Source organism: Pteropus medius, unplaced genomic scaffold, assembly GCF_902729225.1.
Source record: "Pteropus medius unplaced genomic scaffold, Ma_sr-lr_union100, whole genome shotgun sequence".
Taxonomy (NCBI): Eukaryota; Metazoa; Chordata; class Mammalia; order Chiroptera; family Pteropodidae; genus Pteropus; species Pteropus medius.
In genome coordinates this window covers 31130959-31156672 of record NW_024354875.1, presented here as the reverse complement: position 1 = coordinate 31156672, position 25714 = coordinate 31130959, and the positions used below count along the sequence as shown (strand labels likewise).

Sequence of the window (25714 nt, the reverse complement as noted above, 5' to 3'; positions counted from 1 at the left end):
AACACCTGGGGTTTGTCCTCAGCACTGCTGCTTACTTGTTAAGAGGGCTGGAACAAGTTACTTGCCTTATTAGTATCTGGATTTCATCATCCAGAAGGCTAGATGAATGAGCTTGGGGAATAAAATATTCCTGTTAAATTGATAGTTAACAGTATCAATGGTGAGTGAAGATGCTGATGTTGCTGGTGTAGGAGATTTGATTAGAGCCACATGGAACACCTAGAGATCCTAGTTGGCCAAGGAGTTTTGGCTTAAGCTAAATCACTTGACTCAGTGTACTGACAATCTCTTCAGCACATATTTTGAGATTTACAAAAATGTTATTAATTAGGGTTTCAATTAATCAGAGTTTTATAGAATACCCAACTTTTTAAATCTTCGGCTAGATGAGCAGAAAAAAAGCAAATAACCCAAGCATTTAAGGTTTTGGGGGTTATTTTATTCTTTCTTGTTTATCTTCTTAAAATACTGTTTTTAAAACACAGGAATCACAAACTCTCAACAGGAAAGGAGGAAGGAAGGAAGGAAGGAAGAAGGAAGGAAGGAAGGAAGGAAGGAAGGAAGGAAGGAAGGAAAGAAGGAAGGAAGGAAGGAAGGAAGGAAGGAAGGAAAGAAACCCAAAGTAGTAATATTATCAATTGTCTTTTTAAAAATTCATCAGAGATAAGGAAATAAAGGAGAAATCCACTTATTGTATCCTATATTTGTCCCTCTGCTATGGATCAGAAAAGAGGTAACAACACTTACATAACATTTATTGAATGTTTACAATGTAGTAGATACTGTGCTAAGTGTGTAAAATGAATTATTTAATATGACAATCCTATGCGCCATGTCCCCAATTTACCAAGAAGGAAATTGAGGCAGAGTATTCAAGTCTCTTGTCCAAGGACAGATATCTGCAATGCAGAGCACTGAGCAGTGATGCTGAGAAAGCCCATCAACGAGCATGGCCTAATTAAAGACTTTGTGGTTGTTTCAGGGGTTTTGAGGATACTCAAGGTAGACCACTGAGTAATTGATGGGACTGCTGCCTGGCCAGATTGATTGAACCCAACTGATTTTAATGATGTCTGGATTTTTTTCATCATTTACACACCAAACCAAGTCAACTGTATGGGGATCCCATTGATCACTCAGCAATCACTATTGCTGTGGCTATGCCAACTCTAATCATCTGGAAAAAAGTTGATTTGGGTTTTGTGTAAATGGAACTACCCTTGTGAAAATGCAAAGAATGGAACCATTCTGCTAAATGTAAACCTTAATAAAATCTTAGTGTTTCTCTCTCCCCTTTCCAACTCTCAAGTTCAGTTAAGTGATATTTTAGTTTACTGACATCTCACATGTGCACACCAGTAAAGTTCACAATTGTTACTCCACACAGCTGTGGTTTACAGCTTCTCTTTGCATACAACACGCTGGCACCAGAGCAAAATGACTTTTATATGCTTCTCACATATGGACCAGACTGTTAGAAACTGGTCTTGTGTTCTAAAGAGAAAAATACAGTTTCTATTAACATGACCCAAATTCCTGGGGAAAAGTGTTAAGTTGTGATCCATCTCTAAGTAGAGAGATTATAATTATAATGGCTTTGTTTCTAATTTATTTGATTTGAAGTGCCTCGAGTTATCTTTTAGTGTTGGAGTGGGGGTGGGGGAATGACCCAAAAGCCCCATAATAAAGAAATTTTATAGTGGAATGAATTAATAAACTATAAATGGCCTTGAGACTTTTTCTCCAATAAGAGCTATGGAATAAAAGCAAAAAACCTTTTATCTTAAATGGAAACATATTTCTTTTCTATGAATGAGAAGGATGCTGACTGAGAGAAGTAGAATTTGTTTTTCCTGCATTTCTGACCATTTGAAAAATCAAAACTGCCATATTCACTGTACTTGACAGGGTCATTAAAGAAATAAAACAAAATAACTCTAAATTGAAGTGCCACTTAAAAATAAAAAGTACATTCACTGTCACATTTAGGAGCTATGAAAGAAGTATTAAAATGTGTGGGGGAAAGACAGCGGATCTGATTCATAACAGATACTAACTTACCCAATATTAGTCATTATTATGACTCACCATTGAAGGTTATCTTAGTTTCTTATTTTTAATTTTCTAAGGTTATTTTTAGTTTTCTAAACACATAGCAGCAACAGGGTTCTAGAGCTAGGAAAGCATGAGGAATTTTTGAAAATGGATTAAGACCATGCTGGAAGGTTGTCCTGGAAAAAAAAGACCCTGGGGAGAAAATTCTCTGATCAGCATTGCCTTAGTGGATCCCATTTGACTCTTGATCCTCAAGATGCTTTTTTAAAAAAAGCATCCTACTGGTTTCAGATGCCCTGTACACAGGAGCCATCCCTTGGTATTTCTGCAATAAAGATACCTATTGGATTTTCTGACTCAGTATTCATTATACTTTTTGACCATGGAAATTTCTTATTCACCTCACACCTCTTCACATCCCACAAACCTAGTGTTTCATGAAACACTTTGGAAAACACTGCTCTTGATACTGATCAAATGGGACCTTTCTATCTCTGCAAAGAGAGCGAAAGGAAAAGCTTATGCCAGAACTCTGAAAATCCAGAACAATGACTTTTCTCACACACTGCAAAAAGTCTGAAGTCAAGTCTGTATGCAATAAAATATTATTTTATGAAGAAACAAGAATTTCTTTTCTTTGAGAGAGCCCACAAGAAAATCTCTTTGGCATTTCTGCATTTGTCTTTGAGAGCAGGAACGAGGCACTTCTGTGGCCGTGGCAGCAATTCTCTATAGCACATCATCCAACACATGAAATGTGGCTAGTCCAAATTAAAATGTGCTATAGGAAAAAAGTAAGATCGCACAATAACTTTTATATTGATTACATGTTGAATGATAATATTTTTGATCTGTTAAAATATTATTAAAATTAATTCCACCTGTACTATTGACTGACTGTGTCTCCCTCCACCAACGCCATTCATATGTTAAATCCTAACCCCCAATATGATATTTGAAGGTGGGGTATTTAGGACTTGATTAGGTGATTCATGAAAGCAGAGCCCTCATGAATGAGATGAGTGCCCTTATAAAAGAGGCCCCAGGGAGCTCCTTTGCCCCTTCTACCAGGTGAGGACACAGTCATTTCGTGGGGGATACAATTCAACATATAAGAAGTAGTCAAAAAGATGGAGTTACTATGTTGATAAGAATGATCACATTGAGAGGAATAAAAATATAATGCATAAGAGGGGAATAGTAATTGGAGGATCAAAGTCCTTGTGAAGGTGAGTAAGGAAGGAATGCAGAGGATAAGTGGAGAGCTGGCTTGCAATAAGAGCAGGGATAGATCATTTAGATTAGAATGAAGACAGAAAATGCAAACAGATGCAGTGTAGGTAGATTAGGTTCAACTACCTACTTATTTATTCAGCAAATACATATTGAGTGGCTACTATATGCTAGGTATTGTTCAAAACTTTGAGGATACAGAAATGGCAAAACCAGACCAAAACCCTGCTATCTTGGAACTTATACTGTAGTGGAGGAAGATAAACAATAAATAAGATAAATAAGTGTACGTAGTGTGTAAGGTAATGATAAGTGCTAAGGAGAAAAATAAAATAGAGAATGGGGATATAAATATTGAGTAGGCTGAAATTTTGACAAGTGTAAGCAGGAAAAGTAGATTTTGAGGAAAAAAAACCTGAAGAAAATGAAGAAGCTAGCCATGGATATGTCTGGGGGGAAAATGTTCCAGATAGAGGGACTAGCAAACACAAGGGGACCTACATAAAACTTGTAGCTAAAGTCATACTTAATGGTGAAAGATAATGCTTTCCCTCCAAGATCAGGAACAAAGCGAGGATGTCTCCTCTCATCACTTCTATTCAGGGAGTCCTAGCCAGTCAAATAAGTCAAGAGAAAAAAGCATAAGGTTGGAAAGAAAAATAAAAGTTCTTATTTACAGACAATGTGACTGTATGTAGACAATCCCAAGGAATTTACAAAACCAAAACCAAACCAAGCAAACCTCCTAGAACTAACACGTGAGGCGAGCAAGGTTGTGGGAGGCAAGGTCAGTCCACAAAAATCAATGGTATTTCTATATATAGTACTAGCATTGAACAACTGAAAATCAAAATTAAAAATAAAATTTATACTAGTACCAAATAATGAAACATTTAGGTGTAAATCTAACAAAACATGTACAGGATCTGCATGCTGAAAACAAAATACTGATTAAAGAAATCAAAAAAGATCCAAATTGATAGTAAAGATATTAATTCTTCCTAAACTGATCTACAGATTTTATGCAATTCCAATCAAAATCCCAGCAGGTTTTTTACATATATATATATATATAGAGAGAGACAAGTTGCTTTTAAAAGTTATAGGCAAAGGAAGTAGAATAGCCAAAACAATTTTGAAAAAGAAGAATAATGTTGGAGGAATCACACTTCTTGTTTTTTAAGACTTACTATAAAAGCTACAAGAGTCAAGATGGTGTAGTATTAGTGAAGCGTTAGACACATAGATCAATGAAACAGACCTACACAAATATAACCAATTGGTTTTTGACAAATGTAAAAGCAATTCAATGGTAAAGGGATAGTCCTTTCAATAAATGGTTTTGGAACAACTGGACATACTTACGAAAAAGAATAAATCTGAACCTCGAACCTTATATAAAAATTATCTCAAAATAAATGCCAGATCTAAATAGAGAATGTAAAAGTATTTATTGAGCATCTAATTACACACAGCTCCACAAGACTCCTTGGGAACATCTTTCCTGGTTCTCTATAATTTATCGTTAACACCCCTGCTCACGTTTTAATTTCTCACCCTGAAGCTGTTCTCTTCAGAAGCACACCCTGACAATCTATAGCACTGAGATCAGCATCAGGAACCCACTCTCCACTCAGCAGCTCCCCATCATTTTTCCGTCTTGCTTCCCTCTCTCTGCCCTGAGTCCTTTCCTCTGTGTCCTGTTCACTTAATCATCCCACTTCCACTTCCTTCTCCTTTCCAGTACCGTGGACCTTCGCTTAGAAGGCCTTTTTACTCCCAGAATGCTCAATTTTCTCTAGTCTCTCCCTCCGAGAAGTCTTTCTTAGTTAAAAGAATTCTTTCTCATCTTGATTCCGAGAAAGTCTTTTTTTTTAATCTCTTCCGAGAAGTCTTTCTTAGTTAAAAGAATTCTTTCTCATCTTGATTCATGGTATTTCCATGACTTTTCCTTCTACTTATTGCTTGCATAGACACAGTGCTTATATTGCCCCCATTTTTTGATTTACATGCCTGCTCAGAATTTACATCTTTTTGTGCATTTTTATACATTTTAGGATTTGGCAGTCTATCCATCTCTGACTATTCTAGCTGGGACTTTCTTTTATTCTTTCTAGAAAGCACGTATACATAACACCATATCTAGAAAGATGAAATTTTCGTAAGTGTCTATTGACTGAGACACACTCCCAAATTAAATAGAAAGAAATGGGCCTCTGCGTGAAGAGGAACTGACTCACCAGGGCTCCCTGAGAGGGTTGGCTCATCACAGCCTCCGTTGCAGGAAGAGCTGAGCACTGTCTATGTCTGTAACCCTGAAACTTTGTCATTTATAGAGTCCGCTCATTCTGCTAGACTCATTTGCTGAACTACCAGGATGGAGGAGCCACAAATGGAAAACAAAAACTCTGAGAGATGGTTACTAAAAGACATCCTCTTAAGAACTTAATGCAGTTAATTTGGGGAGTTCTGGAATCAGGAACAATCAATGGCAAGTATTTTAGCAGTGAAGGTGTTATAGTGCTTTGCGGATAAAACGTAGGGTCTCGACTTGCACCCCCGCTCCTCAAATAAAAAGAGGAGCCAGTAGAAGTCAAGATCGAGAAACTTTACCGTTGATTTTTACAAGAAATAAAATTCTAAACACAAGACCTGAGAGTTCTCGGACAGGAGAAGACAATGGACATAAAACTCAGTTCTAGATTCTGAAGCAAAACCAGACTTTCAGACTTAGACAATGTTTCCTCTGGTGCTACCCTGTTTCCTCTAGTTTCTCCCGTATTCTGAATGCCTTTAAAACCCCAAACTACTATTTGGAAGTCAGAATTCATGATTCAAAGACAGAGATGGTTTTTCAAGTTTCTTTTGTAACTTCCTCTTCTTTCTGCCCCTGAGCCTTTCGAACCTTTCTCTAGTTTACCAGTAGCCAGTGGAACATTCCCCAAACAGGAAAATATGCCATGAAACCTTGTTATAACATCTTTCCTTTTAATGCTTTTCTACCTAGATTATTCAGTTTAAAAAGCCCTAGATGAATGGTTAGAAAGTAGTGTTGCTGCCACATCAAATTTTCACACATAAAATCAGAGAATTTCCTATCAATAGGAAGAATTACAAAGAAAATTTTTACCACATCTGAAGTGGACCATCTGCAGACAAGAAAGTGGTCGTATAAGAAGGGAACAGAGAGAATCCATATTGACTGCAGCTGCCTCCACTTACCCAATCAACACTGAGTATTGTGGAATGAGAGCGTGCCCCTCAGCTTCTCCACCACATGCAGCTGTGTGCCAGCAGAAGTAGCTGCTGGTACAGGGGCTGTAGAAATCTGGAAACAGCTGATGACCCTGGGCCTCATGATCTCACACCCCATGTTTTTAACCTTTTCAGTATCTGGAGATGTACAATGTACACAGGAAGGTGAGTACAAGGGGCAAGAAGATGCCAATTGGATTACTCTCCCTGATTTTATATTATAGTTTTACACAAACACACACACAGGTTAATTCTCTCAACCTTGGTAAGAGATTAAACCAAGGACCAATTTTTCTGTTTGATATCTACTAATGAAGGGATTGTTACCTGCCCAGAAGCCCAGAGAGGAGGCTGACTTAAAAGACACGAATGTGAAAGCAAAAGACAGCAACAGTCTAGCTACCAGGAAACATCAACTTAACTGGTCAGGAAAACTTAAATAAAGAAATTAAAGTTTTTCTTTGTATTTTAAGACTTCTCTATTGTTCAGGGGAAAACGTATTATTATAAAATAGAATGTATGTACAGAGAAATGTGCAAAACACAAATGTATGGCATAATAAATATTATAAAGTAAACATCCATGTAACCACCACCAAGACCAGGAGCCAGAGCATTGCCAACATCCCATCAGGATCTCTGCTCTGAACACTGAGGAGTCCAACGCTGGACGGCTTTTTTAAGTTTGGAACTAACAGCCTATGTGGCTTCCCAACTTTAATCTTTCCCTTCCTTTCTTTAGTTCATTCCCTAAAAAAAGTTTGTAAAGTAATTGCTCTAAATATCTAAGCTCACTGAACTAGTACCCCATCTATGTATTTAAGAGTTTGAAGCAGGGTAAATGAAAATAAAAATGACCAAGAAAATTGTTTCTCATGCACTGAAAATATTAGCATATTCTTTTCCAAAATGCCAGGATGTGTGGGACCTTGCTTTCAGCCAGGACACTAAGTACAGCCACATCTCATTTAGAAAGGGGCGCGTGCCTGAAATAAGTATTTGCAATTTCAGCAAAAACAGTACAACCTACTTTGGTCCATGAAGGCTTTCCTACCTTCAAAGGCTGTAATATAATAAAACCAAAAAACATAGAATATGGATGTTTTAAAATTTAGAAGCTTAATGAATGTTCTGACCTTCAACATAGGATGTACAATCTCTTTAGAACTGAGGTTTGAGGGCAAATACTGTCATAAGGAGATAAATTAGTACCCAATTCTAGACACAAATGAATGTAAAAGAAAGTTCCAGTTGCTTTTGGGCAAAGCCATACTATTTTTATCTCTATCTTCCCCTTTGCTGCCAAAACAATACCTTATTATTATTAGCTGTTCTATAAATGTTGATCAAAATCACTTTTACACAAATAATTTCAGAAAAAGAAAACAGAATCATGCTTATTAATTTTGATGTGCATTCATGGCTTCTCAATTATACTCAAAATGTAGAGAAAATAAAGCTTAGGATTTCAAAAGAAATAAATATGCACAATATACGACTCAGGAAGACACATTTGTTTCTAGTCTTAGCTTTCACTTCTTTTTCCTCCAGGTGATGTGCAGTGCAGTTTCAAGGCAAGATTCAGAAAGAGTTTAAAGAGAGGAGGAAAGCTCTTTTGGAGAAAAGCAAAAAAAAAAAAGCAGAGGCAATCTCTTTGTTCCTGTTTTTCTTCCCGCTTTTAGGTGATCAGTGAGAGCAGAAGGCTGGAGGCAGAGCCTGACTTCTTACCTAGTGCCACCTAGTGGCCTAGACCATGAATTTGTTTTCATTTTGCCAAAGGTGGAAAAATTGGAAATTTCAAAGTTGTGAACAGATTTGACAAGTCATTACTTATATTTATGGGAAAGTCAGCTGATAAGTCATTTGGAGATATTTTATTTCAAAGAATACATCCCTATTAATAATGACTATGTCTTCACCTCTGCACCGAGTTGTCTGATGAGTTTACACTTTGGTGTCTGGTGAGGAAGCACTAGCCTTGCCCACACGCACTTACTCTTCAGAAGTCAATAATGAATCAAATATTCACTGTGATCAAGGGAGTTCTGGAAAGGAAGATGGAGGGAAGCCTTCTGATGGGCTCTTTACTATTTCTGTTTAAAAGAGCATGTTCGAAGAAACTTAAGGAACTTTCAACTTTCCTCTCAAGTTTAGATAAAGCAAAGGTTGTAGACTGTGGCATTTTTCTTAACCAAGCTTTTCATTCCTCTGCATGTCCATAAATTCAGACCTGGCAGCCACTCTCTTTTAGCTTGGAAGGGGCTCATGCTAGACATGGGTGCCAACGATTTCAAGAGGGATGAGGGAAGAAAAGAGAAAATTATGAACACTGTTAAAGAGGTTTCTCTCCCTCCTGTCATAAAAGCACGCCCACAGCTGTTTCCAAGCATTGCATCAAAGATAGAAAGCCCCTGAGAGGAACACAGTAAGAAGATCGAGGCTGCTGCTCAGCCAAAGGTAGCAGAATCCCAGGTAAATGGAAGGAGCTCGACCCAGTTAGAACCTGTTTTGGTGAAACAGCAAAGAGCAGGATGTTTCGTTCTTTGACTCTAGCTTCCTCCTTCCTGGCATGAGGATTGACTGAGCAACTTAGAAGTTGACTGTAAGTAGGCAAACACTGTGTGTGCAGACCAGTAGTGGACCTGTTCCAAGCTGGTTAGGAGAGCGGTGGGGTGTGCTGGATGACTGGCAAGAAGTTGGACCAGGTAACCTCTGAGAACTCCACAACTGGGTGACTTTGATTCACCTCACTCCCTTCACTTGGAATCGTACATGAATAGAAACAATCTTCCTAATAATTCTAGGTAAACAGACCACTCTAGAGTGTTTAGCATTAATTAATAACATATGGTTTTATAAATGGTTTTATTAATAATATATGGTTTAATAATGAAAAGTCTAAAAGTTATATTATAGAAAGTATGTGTGTGTACTGATGCTGTGCAATTAAATTGCAAAAGAAATAACAACTTTTCCTTTTCTTGAACTTAGACAGGTAGACTTTTACCCCTGCTTAAAGTTCAAAATGTTAGTGTGGCCCTGGCAGTTTTAGACACAACCTAGAAAAGCCCAGCAGGGCTTGTAGAAGCATCTGCCCCGGGGCTGTCAGGGGGTTCCAAGTACCTGTTTTGGTTAAAGGGATTGAGAAGAGCTGTTGAAGAAGCTTGTTTTCTGACGTTCTCAGGACTACAACCACATCAGCAGGGAGAGTGTCTCTGTTTTTCTCAAGAACCCCAGAAGCATCATATAATACCTGCAACATACATAGCAAATCACAAGTTATAGCCAATATCATGTATCATTGGTGACACTGGCAAGTGGTCTGAGATCAGTCATTAATCGACCTCTGTATAGAATTCATCTTGACACAGCCATGATTTTAAATCTAGACCACCAGGTAAGGGCAAAAATTTGTAATTTTTGACAGGCCAGTTTATTTTAACTTCTTGCTCAGTTGCTCTTTGAAGAAAACAGTCATATCAAAGATCTATCACTTCAGAATAATTATTGAAATATATTGGGCGCTCACTATATGTGAAGCAACCATCCTATGAAGTAAACACTGTTATTATCTCCATTTTCCTGGTGGGCGAACAGAGGCTTAGAGAGACGTTTAATAATGTGCCTACGGTCACACTTTTCACAAGTGGTAGGCAGGCATCCAAGCCCAGGCGGTTTGGCTCCATGCTCATAACCACTGTACTCTCACTGCTTCCCAGGGTACTGCTCACAACACCCGAGTGCTTGGGGATGCTGAGCAGTTCTCAGTTCTCAGGACGAGGGCATCCAGGTCAAAGGAATTTTAAGGAACACTTCGGAGAAGTAAGTGGCAAGTGGCAAATGAATTCAGGAAAGGACCCAGCCCAGAAAGAAAAAGATCCTTTTATTCCTTAAAATCAAGAAAGGAGAAGAGGAAGAAAGAGGGAGGAATTGGGGTGGGGTAGGAAATAGGTGTGAAAGGACAGAGAGATGGAAAGAGGTGCGAGGAAGCGGACAGGAATGGGAGGCGGAAGAGAAAAACGGGGGAGTGGCGATCAGGGCAGATGTGAGTATCTCAGACGTGGAGAACTTTAATAAGCAGTCAGATATCGATGCTAAGGTAAATGAAATATTTAAGGGCAAAAATTAGATTGCAGTTTCTAACAAAGACCCAAAATGTACTTCATGTACTGTGTAGAGAGAAAAACAGTCCCCTTTGTACTGTGTAGAGAGAAAAACAGTCCCCTTTACTTGTGAAGGGGTTCAGACAAGTATCCCCAAAATATAACACTCTAGCATGAAGATTATTTTGAGCTGAAAGCAATCAAAACCTAGAAGATACAGAAAAAAGCTCTTTACCTTCCCTTCGACTGCCTAAATTTACATCGGAAGTGTCCCTAACGAGGAAGAGAGCTATTACCAGAGATTTCTTTTTACCTTAAGAAACTTATCTGCACAACAGGGCAAACTTTGGTTTTCCAGACTCTCTCCTGCCTTCCTGCAAATGGCCCTCCTTCGCTTTGTATGCCCAGACCCCCAACCCTTCCTTAGCTCAGAACATTGTAAGCTGCAGTTGCTTAGCTGCCCTTGGAGTCTCATACTCTTATGGGGCCTGGAACGTATATAACTAAATCTATTTTTCTCCTGTTAAATTGTCTTGTGTCAATTTAATTATTAGACTAGCCAAAGAATCCAGAAGGAAAAAAAGGGGGCATTTTTCCACCCTTACACTTGTATTAGATGGCCTTTCAACCAACTCCAGTCAGGCAAAATTTATTTCAATGTCATGATATGAATTTGAAAAATAATTTCAATAAGTCTTAAATCAACAAAATAATCCCAAATGCCCTTTATTGAACTCCTATCTGTTTTCTGGACCCAGGGCTTCAGCCGACCCCACTGGGACCAATTAGCCATAATTCAAATGGCTCCTTCGAGAGGAATTCAAGCAATGATTTGTTGGCTATGGGACTGGAGAATCTCTTGAATTAGTCACTAATCTGCTTCAGGAACTTGAAATCAAGATTGAGGCATAACGTATGAAAAGTGGAAATTTTACTTAATGTTGTAAAAGCTTAACATCTGAATGATAAAGTGATTTTTTTTTCTTTTTCACCTAGACATTTTTGGTGCCCTGTAGACATTTACTTAAAGTGCTAAAAATTAAGCCCTGCTGTGATATTAACCCTCCTCCATTACCTACACATCTCTAAATGACTTTTGAATGTGAACATTTACCACTAAACACTGTGAAAGTTATACTATGTTTTCTCTCTGGAGAGCTGTCACTTCTAGGCCAAACCTCAGGTGAGGAGCAGATGGTAGCTCTGCTGGCCACCCCAGCAAGAAATCACTTCTTTGCCAGGGGCAACTTTCTGTGAGCAGCACCACTGACAACGTTTGAGAATTATGACTAGGTGTTCAAGAATTAAAAGGAGAAAGAAATCTGCAAGCCATTTCTTGAGTGGCACAGACAGGGTAATATAGACACTTGCCCCTGGTCAAATTCAGGATTAATAACTCACGCTCGTCTTACCTTTCCAGCATAGTGCTGAATGCCAAAGCACAGCTCCACTCCTTTGGGCCTCCAGAAGTATTTGCATCGTAGGTTATCTCCAAATTTATCTGTGTGGATTTTCATGTTGAAAAGTTACAACGGGAATTGCTTGTTCCTTCAAACAAAAACATGCTCCTTGACCCATGAGTGACCCAGGGTAAGGACTTTCAGAGCGACCTGATATTATCATTGTGTGTACAATGGTGGAAAAAGATTTCGCCATGGGATAGGCATTTGTGATAGAGTACTTGTTCAGTAGTTCCATTTTCTCTTCAGTGTTAGATCTCATATTCTTCTCTAAGAACTCTCAGCATGAACACTAATGACACCAGAAGTCCAGCCAACTAGCTTTAGAACCACGAAGCTATCCTATGGAAGGCATATAACCCTGGTTTAAACTCATCTTGGCAACTTGTAACAATTTTACAGATAAAAAGAAACCAATGAGGGTGACAATCACAACTCCTAGAAGTGAATCTCTCCCACGAATCAATTTTCCATCTGGGGAAAGGCTCGAAACCTTCTGTTCTCCCTCAACAATTCTGCTACTGTTATGATTGAGGACTGGTTCTGTGTGAGGACTGGTTCTAAGTACTAACGGATTAGAGCTTTGTTGCCCTAAGTATCTCACAACCTACATGAGGGATGGGATCATGTATAACACTGAAGATCTGAGAAGAATAAGGAGGTTGAGGGGAACAGGGGTAAAGTATAGATGGCCTTTAATGCCAAGAGGAGGTGTTTTATCATCATCCCATAGAAAACAATGGCCCAATGAAAAGGTGGCTTTACAAAGACTATATTAGCTAGGATGTCCAGGATAGAGGGGGAAATAAAAGCCTGGAAGCCAGGAGACCAGAAAGGGCTTCTGAACAAACTTGGACTACAAGTGGATGGAGGTCCAGGTGGTGATATGAGAGCAGGATATGAAATGGAGGGGAAGCAAGTATTGATTATGGGAAATAAGAGAGAAGGTGTAAAAAAATGATATTTACATAGGGTAATGTTATTTCGTTTCAGAAATAGGATAGTGAAGAGGGTTTGAGAGATGGTGGTGGGTTTCCTTTAAGATACATATTCTACCAGGACATTTGCTGAACATTTCAATTCTTTAAAAGTTGGATCTATACCAAAATACACAGGATAGATCCATTAAACCACGCTTATTAGATGACATGAGTTAAGTTCTTCTGAGCACATATGCCTTTCCAAATGGTACCTACCAACCAGGGTCTGATCCGTTGCTTGGGGAAACTGACTTTCTTCATCTAAAAGTGCAAGCAGTCCCAGGGGTTTCTGGAGGAACATATCCAAGAGTGGGCGATTGTCCTCATACTCCACGGGTATAGCGTCAATGCCCTCATTCTGATATTCCACCTGGAAGAAAATAGAATGTGAATCTCTCTCTCCAGACCCAAACTGGCCTAGGTACCACCAGGCTGCTTTAGCATGTACTCTGTGTCTGACAACACTGAACACATGTGGAAAATGGTGTATTTTACAGGTGTAGTATAGGGCTCCTCCTGCATAGAACACTGTTGAAGTTAGGGTTTAAGTCTGACCTACTGTGGCCTGTGGCGCGCAGCTGAAGATGGCAAAAAAAAGGAATGGCTCTCTGTCTCCAAAACACTGACTTGGCAACTCATAATTTAGAAACCGATGTAGAAAGGAAGGGAAGCTAAAAAAAATTTTTTTATTTTGGTGACTAGTATGGTTTAAACCAGGAAAAAAGCAAACTTACACCTTCTGCAAAGACTTCTGTAATGAAACCATCTTGGACTGAAAAACTAGAAAAACTCTAGATTGTTCTGAGACGTAAATGGAAGGAACCTAGTAAGGTCAAGTTTTGTGCAGGGTGGGTGGGGAGAGTACTGTGATAACAGATTTATCCAGCTCCAGTGATAAAACAAACACAGGCATTTTTACTCCTGTATTTGAGTTTATCTAATCCCATTATAGTTTCTGTGTCCTCACTGTTGTATTAAAACAAGGGGCTTGGGCAGAATGTTTCATTATTGCAACTACTTCACACAGGAGAGTCTTGGGATTGGGGTATGAGTTGGGGTGGAGAAGAAGGGCCCCTAACCTTTGGGTCCAACTAGCTTCATATCCTGTTTTATTTACTATTAAACTTGTAGAAGAAAGACTTCCATTTTGAGAAAACCAAGAACGTATCTTACTCCTCCCCAGAAACACCCATCTAGTTCCTGTGGGATCTGGTGAGCAGAAGATGGGGAGTGAGAATGGCTAGTTTGAGAGTTAAGAACAAGAACCTGTGTCCTGAATTCAAGGTCATCCTGTGTCATTTTGGACGTAATCATAGATATTTTTAGTTAAATAAAGTAGAAGAGAATGCAGCATTTGGGGCAATATACATGAAACAGTTTGGAAGCAATATTTAAGTAATTAGCTGATCACCAGCTCTACTCAAGGGAGGAAATGTACTTTTCCACAGAAATCAAGACCTCTTTTTTTCAGACTAAATTTAGACTGTTAATATATTTAGACAGGACTGTGTCACCATTGGTATTTTACTTTAGGGCTTTTTACCTGTCAGCCTGACGAAAAGGGTTTCTGCTTCAAATTGTGAGCAGCTTGGAGACACCTTCCCCCAACAGGTTTAGTGAGTTTAGGGTTCACTATTACCTGCTCAAGAGCAAAAACGTGCTGATTGAAATAGTACTGGATTTGCTCATTGGCGATATTTATGCAGAGCTGTTCAAAAGAATTTCTCTGAAAGTTCTCGAATCCAAAAATATCCAAGATTCCCACAGTCATACGATCATCTGCACTACTGCATGAGAGAGAACAAAATCTTTTAGGGAAGGAAACATTCATCTCAGGACAGTGAGAATATATGTGCCCTTGTATTTGTCACCTCATGTACCCACACAAGGAAAGCAGCATCCTGCCGCCTCTAAGGGAGAAACAGTTTGTGTCTTAAACCATTTCCTTTAGTCTTTCGACTGTATTTCCAACTTTTTTTTTTAAGCAGTAGAATCTTTTAAAATCTTACTCAAAAGCTCCATATAAAAAGAGGTTAAAAAGAAACCACCCTGTTTGAATGGGCTGGAGCTGCTCCTTGTTCATTCTTCCACTTTCCCACTCACAAAGCTGAATTGGAAAAACGCTCTTTACAATTTGATGTTGTCAATTCTTCTACGACATAGAAACCACTAATGCTTAAGAAAGAAAAAGCAAAGAGAGAAAAAATGGCTTAGATGATAGAGGCTCTGTTCATCCCTCTGGCGACCAAATCAAAGTTGTGGTGGAAACAAGGAGCAGCAGCAAGGAAAAATTGCCTGGGATCTAGATGAACAAGCCATACAATATGGAGAAACCCAAGAAAGCATCCTGCAATGGCAAAAGGTAGGATGGGCCGAGGATGCAGGGCTGCCTGGTCCCAAGCGGCTGAGACAGAGACTGTGGCAGTGGCAGAAGCCTCTTAAAGGAGCCGTGTCCACGAGCAGATTTTTGTGGTGATGAACCTGCTCGCTCTGAGCACCACATTCAGATGCGTGCAGGGGGCACCAGGGACTTACAGGGAGCCATTTTCAGAGTGAGGGCTGAGGCAAGACTCTCTCGATACAGAAGTGCCAGCAGTATCCATTGTTCCCTGTTGAGCCCTCTCCCCTACCAGTGCGCGGGACACAGCGCCGCCATAGCTGTGACATCATCAAACTGGATAACAGAGGTCGCTCTGCCCAGAGGATTTCCTGAAACCCCGCCTCCCCCAACATGGGCCCATGCAAGACACATTCAGATATATCCTCAGTGAGTCAGATGCTCCTTGCTGAGATTCACACTGGTGGAGGTAGCTGACCTCGGTTTCTGGTGTGGCTTTTTGAGGCAAATATAAGCACAGCATCTGTGGATTGCTTGCTGAATCTTGACAGGTGGCCCTGGAGGGGTAGAGGCTTGGGCTAAATTTGGCCTGCAGCTGAATCCCTTTCAGGACTGTGCCACTGGACACCTACTTCACAAATCCACACTAATAAGATCAGGAGACTTTAGGAGCTTTACTTTGTACATAGAAACAGACACGGAAAGGCAGCCAAAATGGGAAGACAAAGAAGCAGAAACCATATGACAGAAGAGAACAGAGATCCAGATATAATGGAGTCAAGCAATCTAACAAGTGCAAAGTTCAAAACACTAGTTATAAAGATGCTCAATGAACTTTTGGGAAGTGTAGATAAATTCAGTGAGAACTTCAACAAAGAGCTAAAAAACATAAAAATGAAAGTAGGAATTATAAAAGGGAACCAGTCTGAAATGAAGAACACATTATCTGAGATGAGAAGTATATTAAAAGGAATAAACAAAGTGAATAAAGAAGATCACATGCCCTATCTAGAGGACAGGACAGCCAATCAGGACACTCAATCAGAATGGCAAGAAAAAAAGATGCCAAGACTATAAAAATAATTTAAGGAGGATATGGGACACAATGACGTTTCCAAATATTCATCTGATCAGCATAACAGAAGAAAATCAAGATGTTGAACAGGTGTTTGAAGAAATAATGATGGAAAAATTCCCTCACCTGGTGAAGGAAATGGATGTAGAACCCCAGGAAGCTCAGAGAATCCCAAAAACCAGGAATCCAAAGAGGCCCACACCAAGACACATCATAATTAATATGCCAAAGATTAAACCTTAAAAGAACCTTAAAAGCAGCTAGAGGAAAGCAGATAGTTACCTACAAGGGAACACCCATAAGACTGGTAGCTGATTTCTCAAAAGAAACTATGCAGGACAGAAAAGCTTGGCAAAAGATATTCAACAAGAAGAAGACCCAGGATATACAACCAAGAGTAATTTATCCAGCAATGCTATCATTTAAAGTTGATGGACAGATAAAGAGCTTCCCAGACAAAAATAAAGGACTTTATCACCACTAAGCCAGAATTACAGGAAATGTTGGAGGGACTTCTTTAAGAATAAAAAACATGTATCAAAAACAGGAATAAAGAATAGTAACAACTACATCCCTATCAATAAGTACCTTAAATGGAAAAGAATTAAGTGCTCCAACCAAAAGATAGAGTGGCTGAAAGGATAAAAATACCCTGTAAAGGAAGGGAATGAAAAAAGATATTGTTTTGATGAATATAGAAGGTATTTAAGTCAGACAGAGAAAGATAAACACTATACGATTTCACTTATATGTGGAATTTAAGGAATAAAAAGAACAAACCAATCAAAAACAGACTCACAAATATAGTAGACAATTTGGTGACAGAGAGGAAGAGGGTTTGGGGGGCTGGGAGAATGGGATGAAGGGTTAAAGAAGTACAAATTAGTAGCTGATGGATGGTCACGTGGATGGGGAGCACGGCATAGGGAATGCAATTAGCATTAATACATTGGCTAGGTGGAGGGTCAGGGGAGGGAGGGAGCAATTGGGGGGATCATTTTTATTATATAGATGTCTAACCAATGTACGGTATACTTGAAACTAATTAAAATTTAAAAAATAAAAAATGTTTTAAAAAAGGAAGAAAAAGCAGTAGAGGTAGTAGTTGTAGTAATAATATATGATACTGTGCTTTAAAACTTTTCATGAAATATCTCAGTTAATTCTAAAACAATACTGTGAGGAGGATATTATTATCCTCATTTTACAGATGAGAAAACCACCACTTAGGACATGCAGCTGGTTAAGCTGTAGAATTTTGATGCAAATTGGGTTGGTCTCACTCCCAGCCACACCTATTCTCTTAAACACTTCACTAAACTGACTTTGTCAATTATGCACCTCTCAGGTATAAACACTTTGGCTCTCCTGGATCCCAATGCAATTTTTAAAGTGTAAGACCTGAGAGCTTTGCTAAAGAAAACCCAAGAGAGAACCAAATACTTCCTCTTGCAAACTCCAAGAGACTCCAGGGTAGAGGCCTCTGCTCCCCAGAGGAACTTGCCATATGTTTTTGTCTGGCTGCAGGAGTGTATTGATGCGATTTACAATCCAGCTGAAGAGCCTCCCATACAGGGCTTTGGACATGGCATCTCGGACATCCATGGCCCTGTCAACAGTATTGGCTCGGATGATGGTCTCTCCTCGTGTGACCACACAATGTGAAGTAAGGGCTTCCTGGAGCTCTTCCGGACTGATGCAGAGAACAGAAGCAGCTGGAACAAAAAGTAAAGATGACACTGGAAAATGTAGTCATCTATCCATCCATTCATTCAGGCAGCCAGCACTTACTCAACATGTACTAAGTGCCAGGCTCTATCCTCAGCACTTCTAAGTCAAAGATAAAGAAGCCAGGTCCCTAACCCCAAGAAGTATCCAGACTGTCATAGGGTCTTCCAAACTGTTCTGAAAGCTTTTCACAGGTGTTAAGTGAAAAAAAGTAGGAAGAGGTGGCTTTGGTCAAGTAAGTTGGAGCAGTTTCTGGAGACTGTAGTCTCCTCTGAAAGAGTCACAAAGCTCATTTGTGTACTAAAGGCTCTAAAAAGTGCTGCACTTTAACACAAAAGGTGTTCACTTTATTTAAATGAGGGGTTTCTTATTTTAAATTCAGGATTCCTATTCCTTGTGCTAGCTACCATTATTACATGTAAAGCTAATAATAAGTAGGTGCCTGCTTTCTCCCTGCAGATGCTAATTCAGTGGATTCACAGTGGCATCCAACCTCTTGTATTATTTTCAAAAATTTGTAACTGATTTTCAAAAGCTACCAGGGTTGAGAACCACTGCCCAAAGTTACCTGCCATGGAATTATTTCCTACAGAACACCTATTTGCAGCTCATGGAAAGAACATTGACGTTCTACAAGACATCCTTGGGAAATACTGGTTAGTGAAAGCACTCAGAGCCAGCAGAAGAACCAGCAACAGCTGCACTATATTTTATAGTCTCGAAATTTTACCAAAATGAAAGAAAAATGTACTTGGGGAACACAGTGCATTGGTGTCGAATAATTACCATTTTCCAAAGCTTCAGCATTGGGAACCTCACTTTTATCAGTTTGATGTTGAGAAGAAATAGCTGCAAACTCAATGTTTCCAATATTCAAAATCCCAGCCAAAATTCTGTACACTGAGTGTACTTCCTGAAAGGACATCAAGAGCCATGTTTGAAGATAATTGCCAATCAAAACAACAAACTCTAGCACTGTGGTGAAAAGTGCTGGTTGTCACCAAAGTCCATCCTTCCCCCTTTCCTGGGCACACAAATTTCTCAACCTCCCTTGTGGTTAGGGGTGGCCATGCAACTACATTAACAAAGAAGCAAGTGGACTGATGTGAGCCACTTCTGGACCTGGCCTATGGAAACCAGCAAGCCTCCTTCTTGTTTCTTTCCCATTATTGCCGGCAGGAACTTCTTGCAACCCAGCCTCAACCAAGGCATAAATTAGGATGCCTGAGACCAATGATGGCATGGAATGGAGTTGTTCTGCAATGTGAACCTCTTTTACCTCAGAATGCTAATATCTTCTTTGTTCTTTAAGCCACTTTTATTCATTTACCCTAACAAATACCAGCTCCCAAATTCAGTATGGTTATTTCTTCAAAATAAGAGAGATGTTTCCTTACTCTCTTTTGAATTTCAGTTTCATGAAGTAATTGGCAGGGAATTCATTGATGTTTCGTTAGAGCATTTTGAAGTTAAATGATGGAGCACATAGATATGAATGAGGTCAGGAAATATTTTGAAAGACTCACTAGAAATTATCTGTGACACTGTAATATAATAAGAAATATGTATTTGGTCTTCACACAGATTTCTGGCACAAGAACTTTGAAAAGCCTTGGAATTTTTCCAAGTGATGGGGATGAGAGGGGTGTCCTTTGTTATTCTTAAGCCCTTTTCAACCACAGATGTGTTGGCGCTAATGAAGTGGCTCTTGGAAGGTTGGAGCTGGTTTCCAGAGAAAACAACCATTTGATTAAAGGGTTGGAACTTTTAGCCAAACCCTGGACCTCCAGGGAAGGGAGAAGGGCTGGAGATGGAGTTAATCATCAACAGGCAATGATTTAATCAGTCATGGCTATGTAATGAACCCTCCATTAAAACCCCTAATTAATGAGGTTCAGAACACAAGAAGGCGGTGAGAAGAAGTGGTGCCCCCTATCCCAATACCTTGCTCTACGCATCTCTTCCATTCAGCTGTTCTTGAGTTGTATCCTTGATAGTAAACCAGTAAGAATTAAGTAAACTGTTTTCCTGAGTTCTATGAGTCCTTCTAGCAAATTACTGAACCCAAGGAGGGGTCTTGGGAAGTCCAAGTTTAAAACCAGCCGGTTAAAAGTAGGAAAACTCCAGGACTTGTGATTGGTGTTTGAAGTGAGGCCGTCTTGTGGGGCTGAGGGATCTGATGATAACTCCAGGTAGACACTGTCGGAGTTTAATTGAATTGTTGGAAAATTGGTTGGTGTGAGAAATAAACTCCACACATTTGGTGTGAGAAGTGTTGTGAGTAAAAACAGTTCAGATGAACTTAAGCCCTACTTTTATATTGAAGTTGAATACATCAGTAGCATAAATGGTTTTTTAAAAGGGTGTGTTTATTTATTTAAACACTTGCATTTCCTGTAGGTGATAGAATAAAATATATTGCCAGGAAATTTCTTCACCTTATGCTTATAGATAGAGAACAGTACTTCACCAAGAATATTGAGGCGGGAAACTTGATTTAGCACCATGCATAGCAGTAAACTAATAGAAACTGTCAGTAGACCATTGATAAAGCATTGTCCCCAAATTGAGCCTTCCTGTAAACATTACTCAGTAAAGCCAAAAACCTGAACATAGACTGTAATAGTGACATCTGTTGGGTTCCCGATAATGCTACAAAGACAAATGAGGATTTAAACTGGGTTTCTACTACAGATAAATATTGTTCTTCAAACTTCTAAATCAAAGGTAGGATGTCATGTTTCTGACGTCAAGAATCACTGTTTTAATCACACAACTTAAGAGTGGTTAAGGAGAACACCTACCAAATGAGTTTTCTGAGACTGGCCTAGGTTTAACATGACAGCACCTCATTACCTTGATCAATATCCTATGAGGCTTGCAGAATGCAAACAGAGCAGCTCCCCAGAGAGGCAAGCCCCAGAGACATCGGTGAGTTCTATATTTGTTATTTCTATATCTAGTTATCTCAAGAGGTTATCTAAAACTCTCAGTATTGTTAGAAAAAATGTATTTCCTCTAATTAAAACACACACACACACACACACACACACACACACACACCACACACACACACACACACCATGAATGACAATACAAGCCATGAAACCTTCCAAAATAAGGCTTCCAGGCATGTCATCACTGGGGTGATCATCTTGGAAGGAAATGGTGAATTTTGCTCAGTTGCTTCTCTGGCTCTATCCTCTTCAGCACAATGCTCAGACATTTCCTCTCTTAAAGAGGAAAACTACCCATGACCTTCAGCAAAAACTGTGTGAATGACTGAGGTTAATGGTAGGCTGGGTCTCCTTCCAGAGAGGGGATCTTAAGAAGGGGTAATTAAGTTTACTTAATCACTGAGGTATTAGCCTGAAGGGTATCCATCCCTATGCTACATTTCCGGGCTATTCTACTTGACTCCTTTAGTCCCACCCTTAGGTTGGTTAGTTCCTCCTTTCTGGCCTAAGAACCTACATCCACTCCTGTGTTCAGGTCAAAATATTAGCCATATACAGTCATGGTAGAGTTCAGTCAGTAGTATGTTCATCTGTGGAATTACTCCTCCCACCCCAGCATTTCTTAATCAAATGTCTCTTCTCCCCCACAGCCAGCCTGGGAAGGATTTTTCACCTTCCTCACCTTGCTCATTTTTTTCTTGCCTCATCTCCAGCTACAGAGCCTTTTCTGACAACCTTGCCTTTCCTACAGAATCTTGCTATGCTGCTTTATCTTTTTATTTCTTACCAGTTTTGAGCCTTCTATATGATAAAATGGAATTATCTTATTTAGGACAGGGAAAACTATCAAGAAGACTAAAACTCCTTAAGCTGGGTTTCCCAATTCATTGATGATGAGTATGAATTCATATGAATTGGGGAAGAAAGAGTATTTCTCCACCAAAACTCCATGCACGATGCATGCTCGCTCTCACTCTCGCTCTCGCTCTCGCTCTCGCTCTCGCTCTCACGCTCTCTCTCTCTCTCTCTCTCCCTCTCTCTCTCTGTCTCTCTCTTTTTTCCTAGAAGATACTTCTTTCACTGATGTAAATATTCTCTCAGTAAAGTTGAAGCTAAGTGGAAAGTTGAGAACTTTGGTTTTCTCGGTTAGCCTGGAGCTGATTTAAGGAAATTGCCCCAGACTGGTTCACTGATATCTCAAGGTAGTTATTTCTCTAGTACCTCCCCGGAAATTTTACCTCTCAGTCCCTCTTTACCTTACTTCTCTTTTTAAGTCTCTAATTTTTCACCAGTTCTGCCCTAAGCACTGCAGTAGGCTGAAGGTCCTTCTCCTTTACGGGCTCTATTCCAATGCCTTTACTTAGTTCTCTTTTCATAGGCTTACGACGTTTGCATCTTAAGTTAATGTCTGGTTTAAAAAAAATTTTTTTTGATATGTCAATCATACATCAGTAAAATTGTTTTAAAAAGTCAATTGTAAATCATTTTGTCTGTCTGTCATTAAGACATTAGAAATTCTAAGGCTCCCAATCTACATTTTAACATATAACCCTCACTCTTTCTTCAGCAGTACTCTCCCTATTCATAATCAATTTTGAAGAAAGAGAGAAAAATTGCCCTAATTTCAAAGCCTTCTACCTAACTTCTTCATCAAGGGATCTGCTGTCAATGTCCAATCTTGACCATCACATAAATAATCTTCTAATAAAGTTTTCATGTAGCATTAAATATAAACCCACTTCAAACTCTATTTAATATCTTATGATAATCCATATACCAGCAATACAAGCATAATATTTAACAAAAATAGTATGGTTTGACTCAAAAAATACGAGTCGAAAGGCACCAATATTTATTATTATATGTGCTGCCGAAGAGAGCACAGCACTGATATTTATAATAGGGTTTTAGGTATAACGCCCCAAGCCCCACAAGGAACCGTTATTATTATTGAAAGACTTCTTCTATGAAGGAATTTTCTTTATAATAAACTCAGGGTCAAGTGTTCTCTCAGACACATTTGGCTGGTGTCTCAGAATTAAAATCTATACTCCTGAGCCCCCACTAAGGTTTGCTACTCATAATTTTGATATAACGTTGGGAAAAAACTGAAGGGATTCCTGCAGGGAACTAGTGACATTATAAGAAAGATCAGGGACCATAATTTTATGAAATTAACCAGTTCATTTAAACTCAGTCTAGAAATGTCCCTCAGAACAACTTAAGAAAAAGTCCTGTTACACCAGCTATTTGGGATCTGCTGCCTTAGTACATTCAACTAAATCTTTCTGAATTTAGTCAAACTACTTTGCATTTATAAACATAGAGTGAACTGAGTTAATTCAGCAAAACATGTTGTCTACAGAGATACAGACAAAATGTAACCAAAGGATTTCAGGTCAAATAGGTCAGATCCAGCCTTTTCCTTCTATTTCCAAGGTTGCTAACTGATATAGGTTGGTTTATTTCCAGTGTAAATTAATATGGGACATGGTGAACATACACACATATACATAGAATTATATTCCAGTTATTCATTTAGACCAGCCACAAATTATGAATGATTATCACCTTTTATATCTCTTTCTCTTCATATTTATTCATGCAGTCATTCATTCATTTCTACTTTACCTTTTTCTTTCCCCATAGGGGTTAGGATGGCTTACTTTAAGAACACATAGCATATTTAATTTCTTTGTTTATAACTTTATCTTAAAATAGCCTCTGTTTTATTATTATTTGTAGTACATTTCTATTATTAGAACAGTACCATTACATACTTTCATTTAGAGCTAGGGCCAATCTCTTCACAGTATTCTATAACCATCCCTGTATGCAATGAAAGCAAAATATTATTAACTCTATGGCTGACTTCTCTATTGTTCCTGCACCCTTTTCAGAAAATATGTCCCTAAACACTGACATGACCCAGATGACTTTCAGTGGCTCTACTGCCAGCTTTACCACACGTCTTTGATAACAATCAACTCTATAAATTAATAACCATAAAGGTTCTTTAACAATGCTGGAACCTGTTTAATCGCTCTCCTCTAAGGAGCCAAGGGAAATATATTTCTATTTTTATCTGAGCTTTGGGAATTTCCACTCTCTGTCAGTTTAAAGCCTATGTAAGGGTGACGGAGAAAATTAACAGCTGACTAGAAAGAAGAAAGGTATTATTATAACTAAAATCAACCATGCTGGAGAGGGAAGGGCTAGCCAAACTCATTGGATTACAGAAGCAATTCTTTATCCAGAGTGGCAGTCCCAGGGTGACTCAAACATTTTGTAATCTAATCCCTTAAGATTTAACACTCTCACCTACCTCCTAATCATTCACCTCCTTTGTTGAAAAAGCAAAAGAATCTGTATATTTTGCAAAATTGATGGCATGAAGCCCAGAAACTATGACATAAATGTATCACAGAATAATATTTGAGAGCCTAGGGTTATAAATATTTTCTGTCACCCCTGGCATATATTTAATAGAGACAGTCTGCATCTAGTATGATAAGAGTAGTACAGTACTTAGAGCCAAAGTTAATAATGTACAACTGTGTACCATGGAGAAGGAAGTGACTGCAAGAAAAGTTGAAAAGGTTTAAATTAATTCGTCTTGGTTCTCAAGGAATTACTTGCATAAATATATTTCTGTGGTTTGGATGTAACCTACATATTCTTGTACTCCTATTACATAATTCACTTTAATGGTTGGAACGACCCCAACTCAGAAAAGGGCAGTATTACTTAGGTGTTTGTTATTGCAGCTGTAATGAATTAATGACAATTCACGGGCACATGATACTTGCAACAGTACTTCTACTTTCATGTTCACCTGCATTTCTTGTTAAAATGCAGATTCTGATTCAGCTGTCCTTGGACCTGAGAGTCTGCATGTCTAACAAGCTCTTGGTTGATAACAATGTTTCTGGTCCTCTAGGCACGCTTCGAGTAGTGAGACCTTATAACATGACCAGCGTGGCAACTGAAAAGTAAGTATCCTGCCCCAACTTAGAACACTCAAGTCTTCACTCACATTGATCCAAGAATATTAACATTTGAGTTTTTGTCTCTCTTGACAATCACTTACCTTGTCAGTGAACCCTATAATCCTGAAACAGTGCTGAATTGCTTCAAATTGTCTTCTGTAAGACTCCTTGGAAGTTATGTCATGCATCACCCTTCCAGTTTCCCCAGCTATGTACCTAAATGGAATATGACCAACAGCATGAGTGTTGACTGGGCAAACGGCACCCCAAATACCAGGCAAGGACATTCCCTTTTTTGCAAGGACATTCCCTTACAGTCTAATACTATGGTGGAATAATGGTGCACGCAGCTTAGTAAAATGGCTGCAGGTGAGTTCTGAACTTTCTAGAAAATGCAAATGGTGAGATGTAGTCTCTGCTATCTCATCCTGGGTATTTCAGCTAAAGAGACTGTGAATGTTCAGTTAGTAAAACAGCTCCATTTATATCCAAGTTTTGTCAACCACTAGTTATGCAGTCATTAAAAATTAACAACTAAAAT

The 25714-nt window shown here is 39.0% G+C and overlaps 1 protein-coding gene across 1 annotated transcript in view; it reads right to left on the bottom strand.

Annotated features, from left to right (window-relative positions):
- Positions 1-25714, bottom strand: part of MYO3B (myosin IIIB) — a 361097-nt gene that overhangs the window by 163819 nt on the left and 171564 nt on the right. The window contains exons 17-23 of the mRNA XM_039855816.1: positions 25275-25389; positions 19014-19140; positions 18004-18214; positions 14726-14873; positions 13303-13456; positions 12059-12147; positions 9667-9796 (exon numbers count right to left, since the gene is read on the bottom strand). Coding sequence (XP_039711750.1) covers positions 9667-9796; positions 12059-12147; positions 13303-13456; positions 14726-14873; positions 18004-18214; positions 19014-19140; positions 25275-25389 — 974 coding nt within the window. The remainder of the gene's footprint in view (positions 1-9666; positions 9797-12058; positions 12148-13302; positions 13457-14725; positions 14874-18003; positions 18215-19013; positions 19141-25274; positions 25390-25714) is intronic.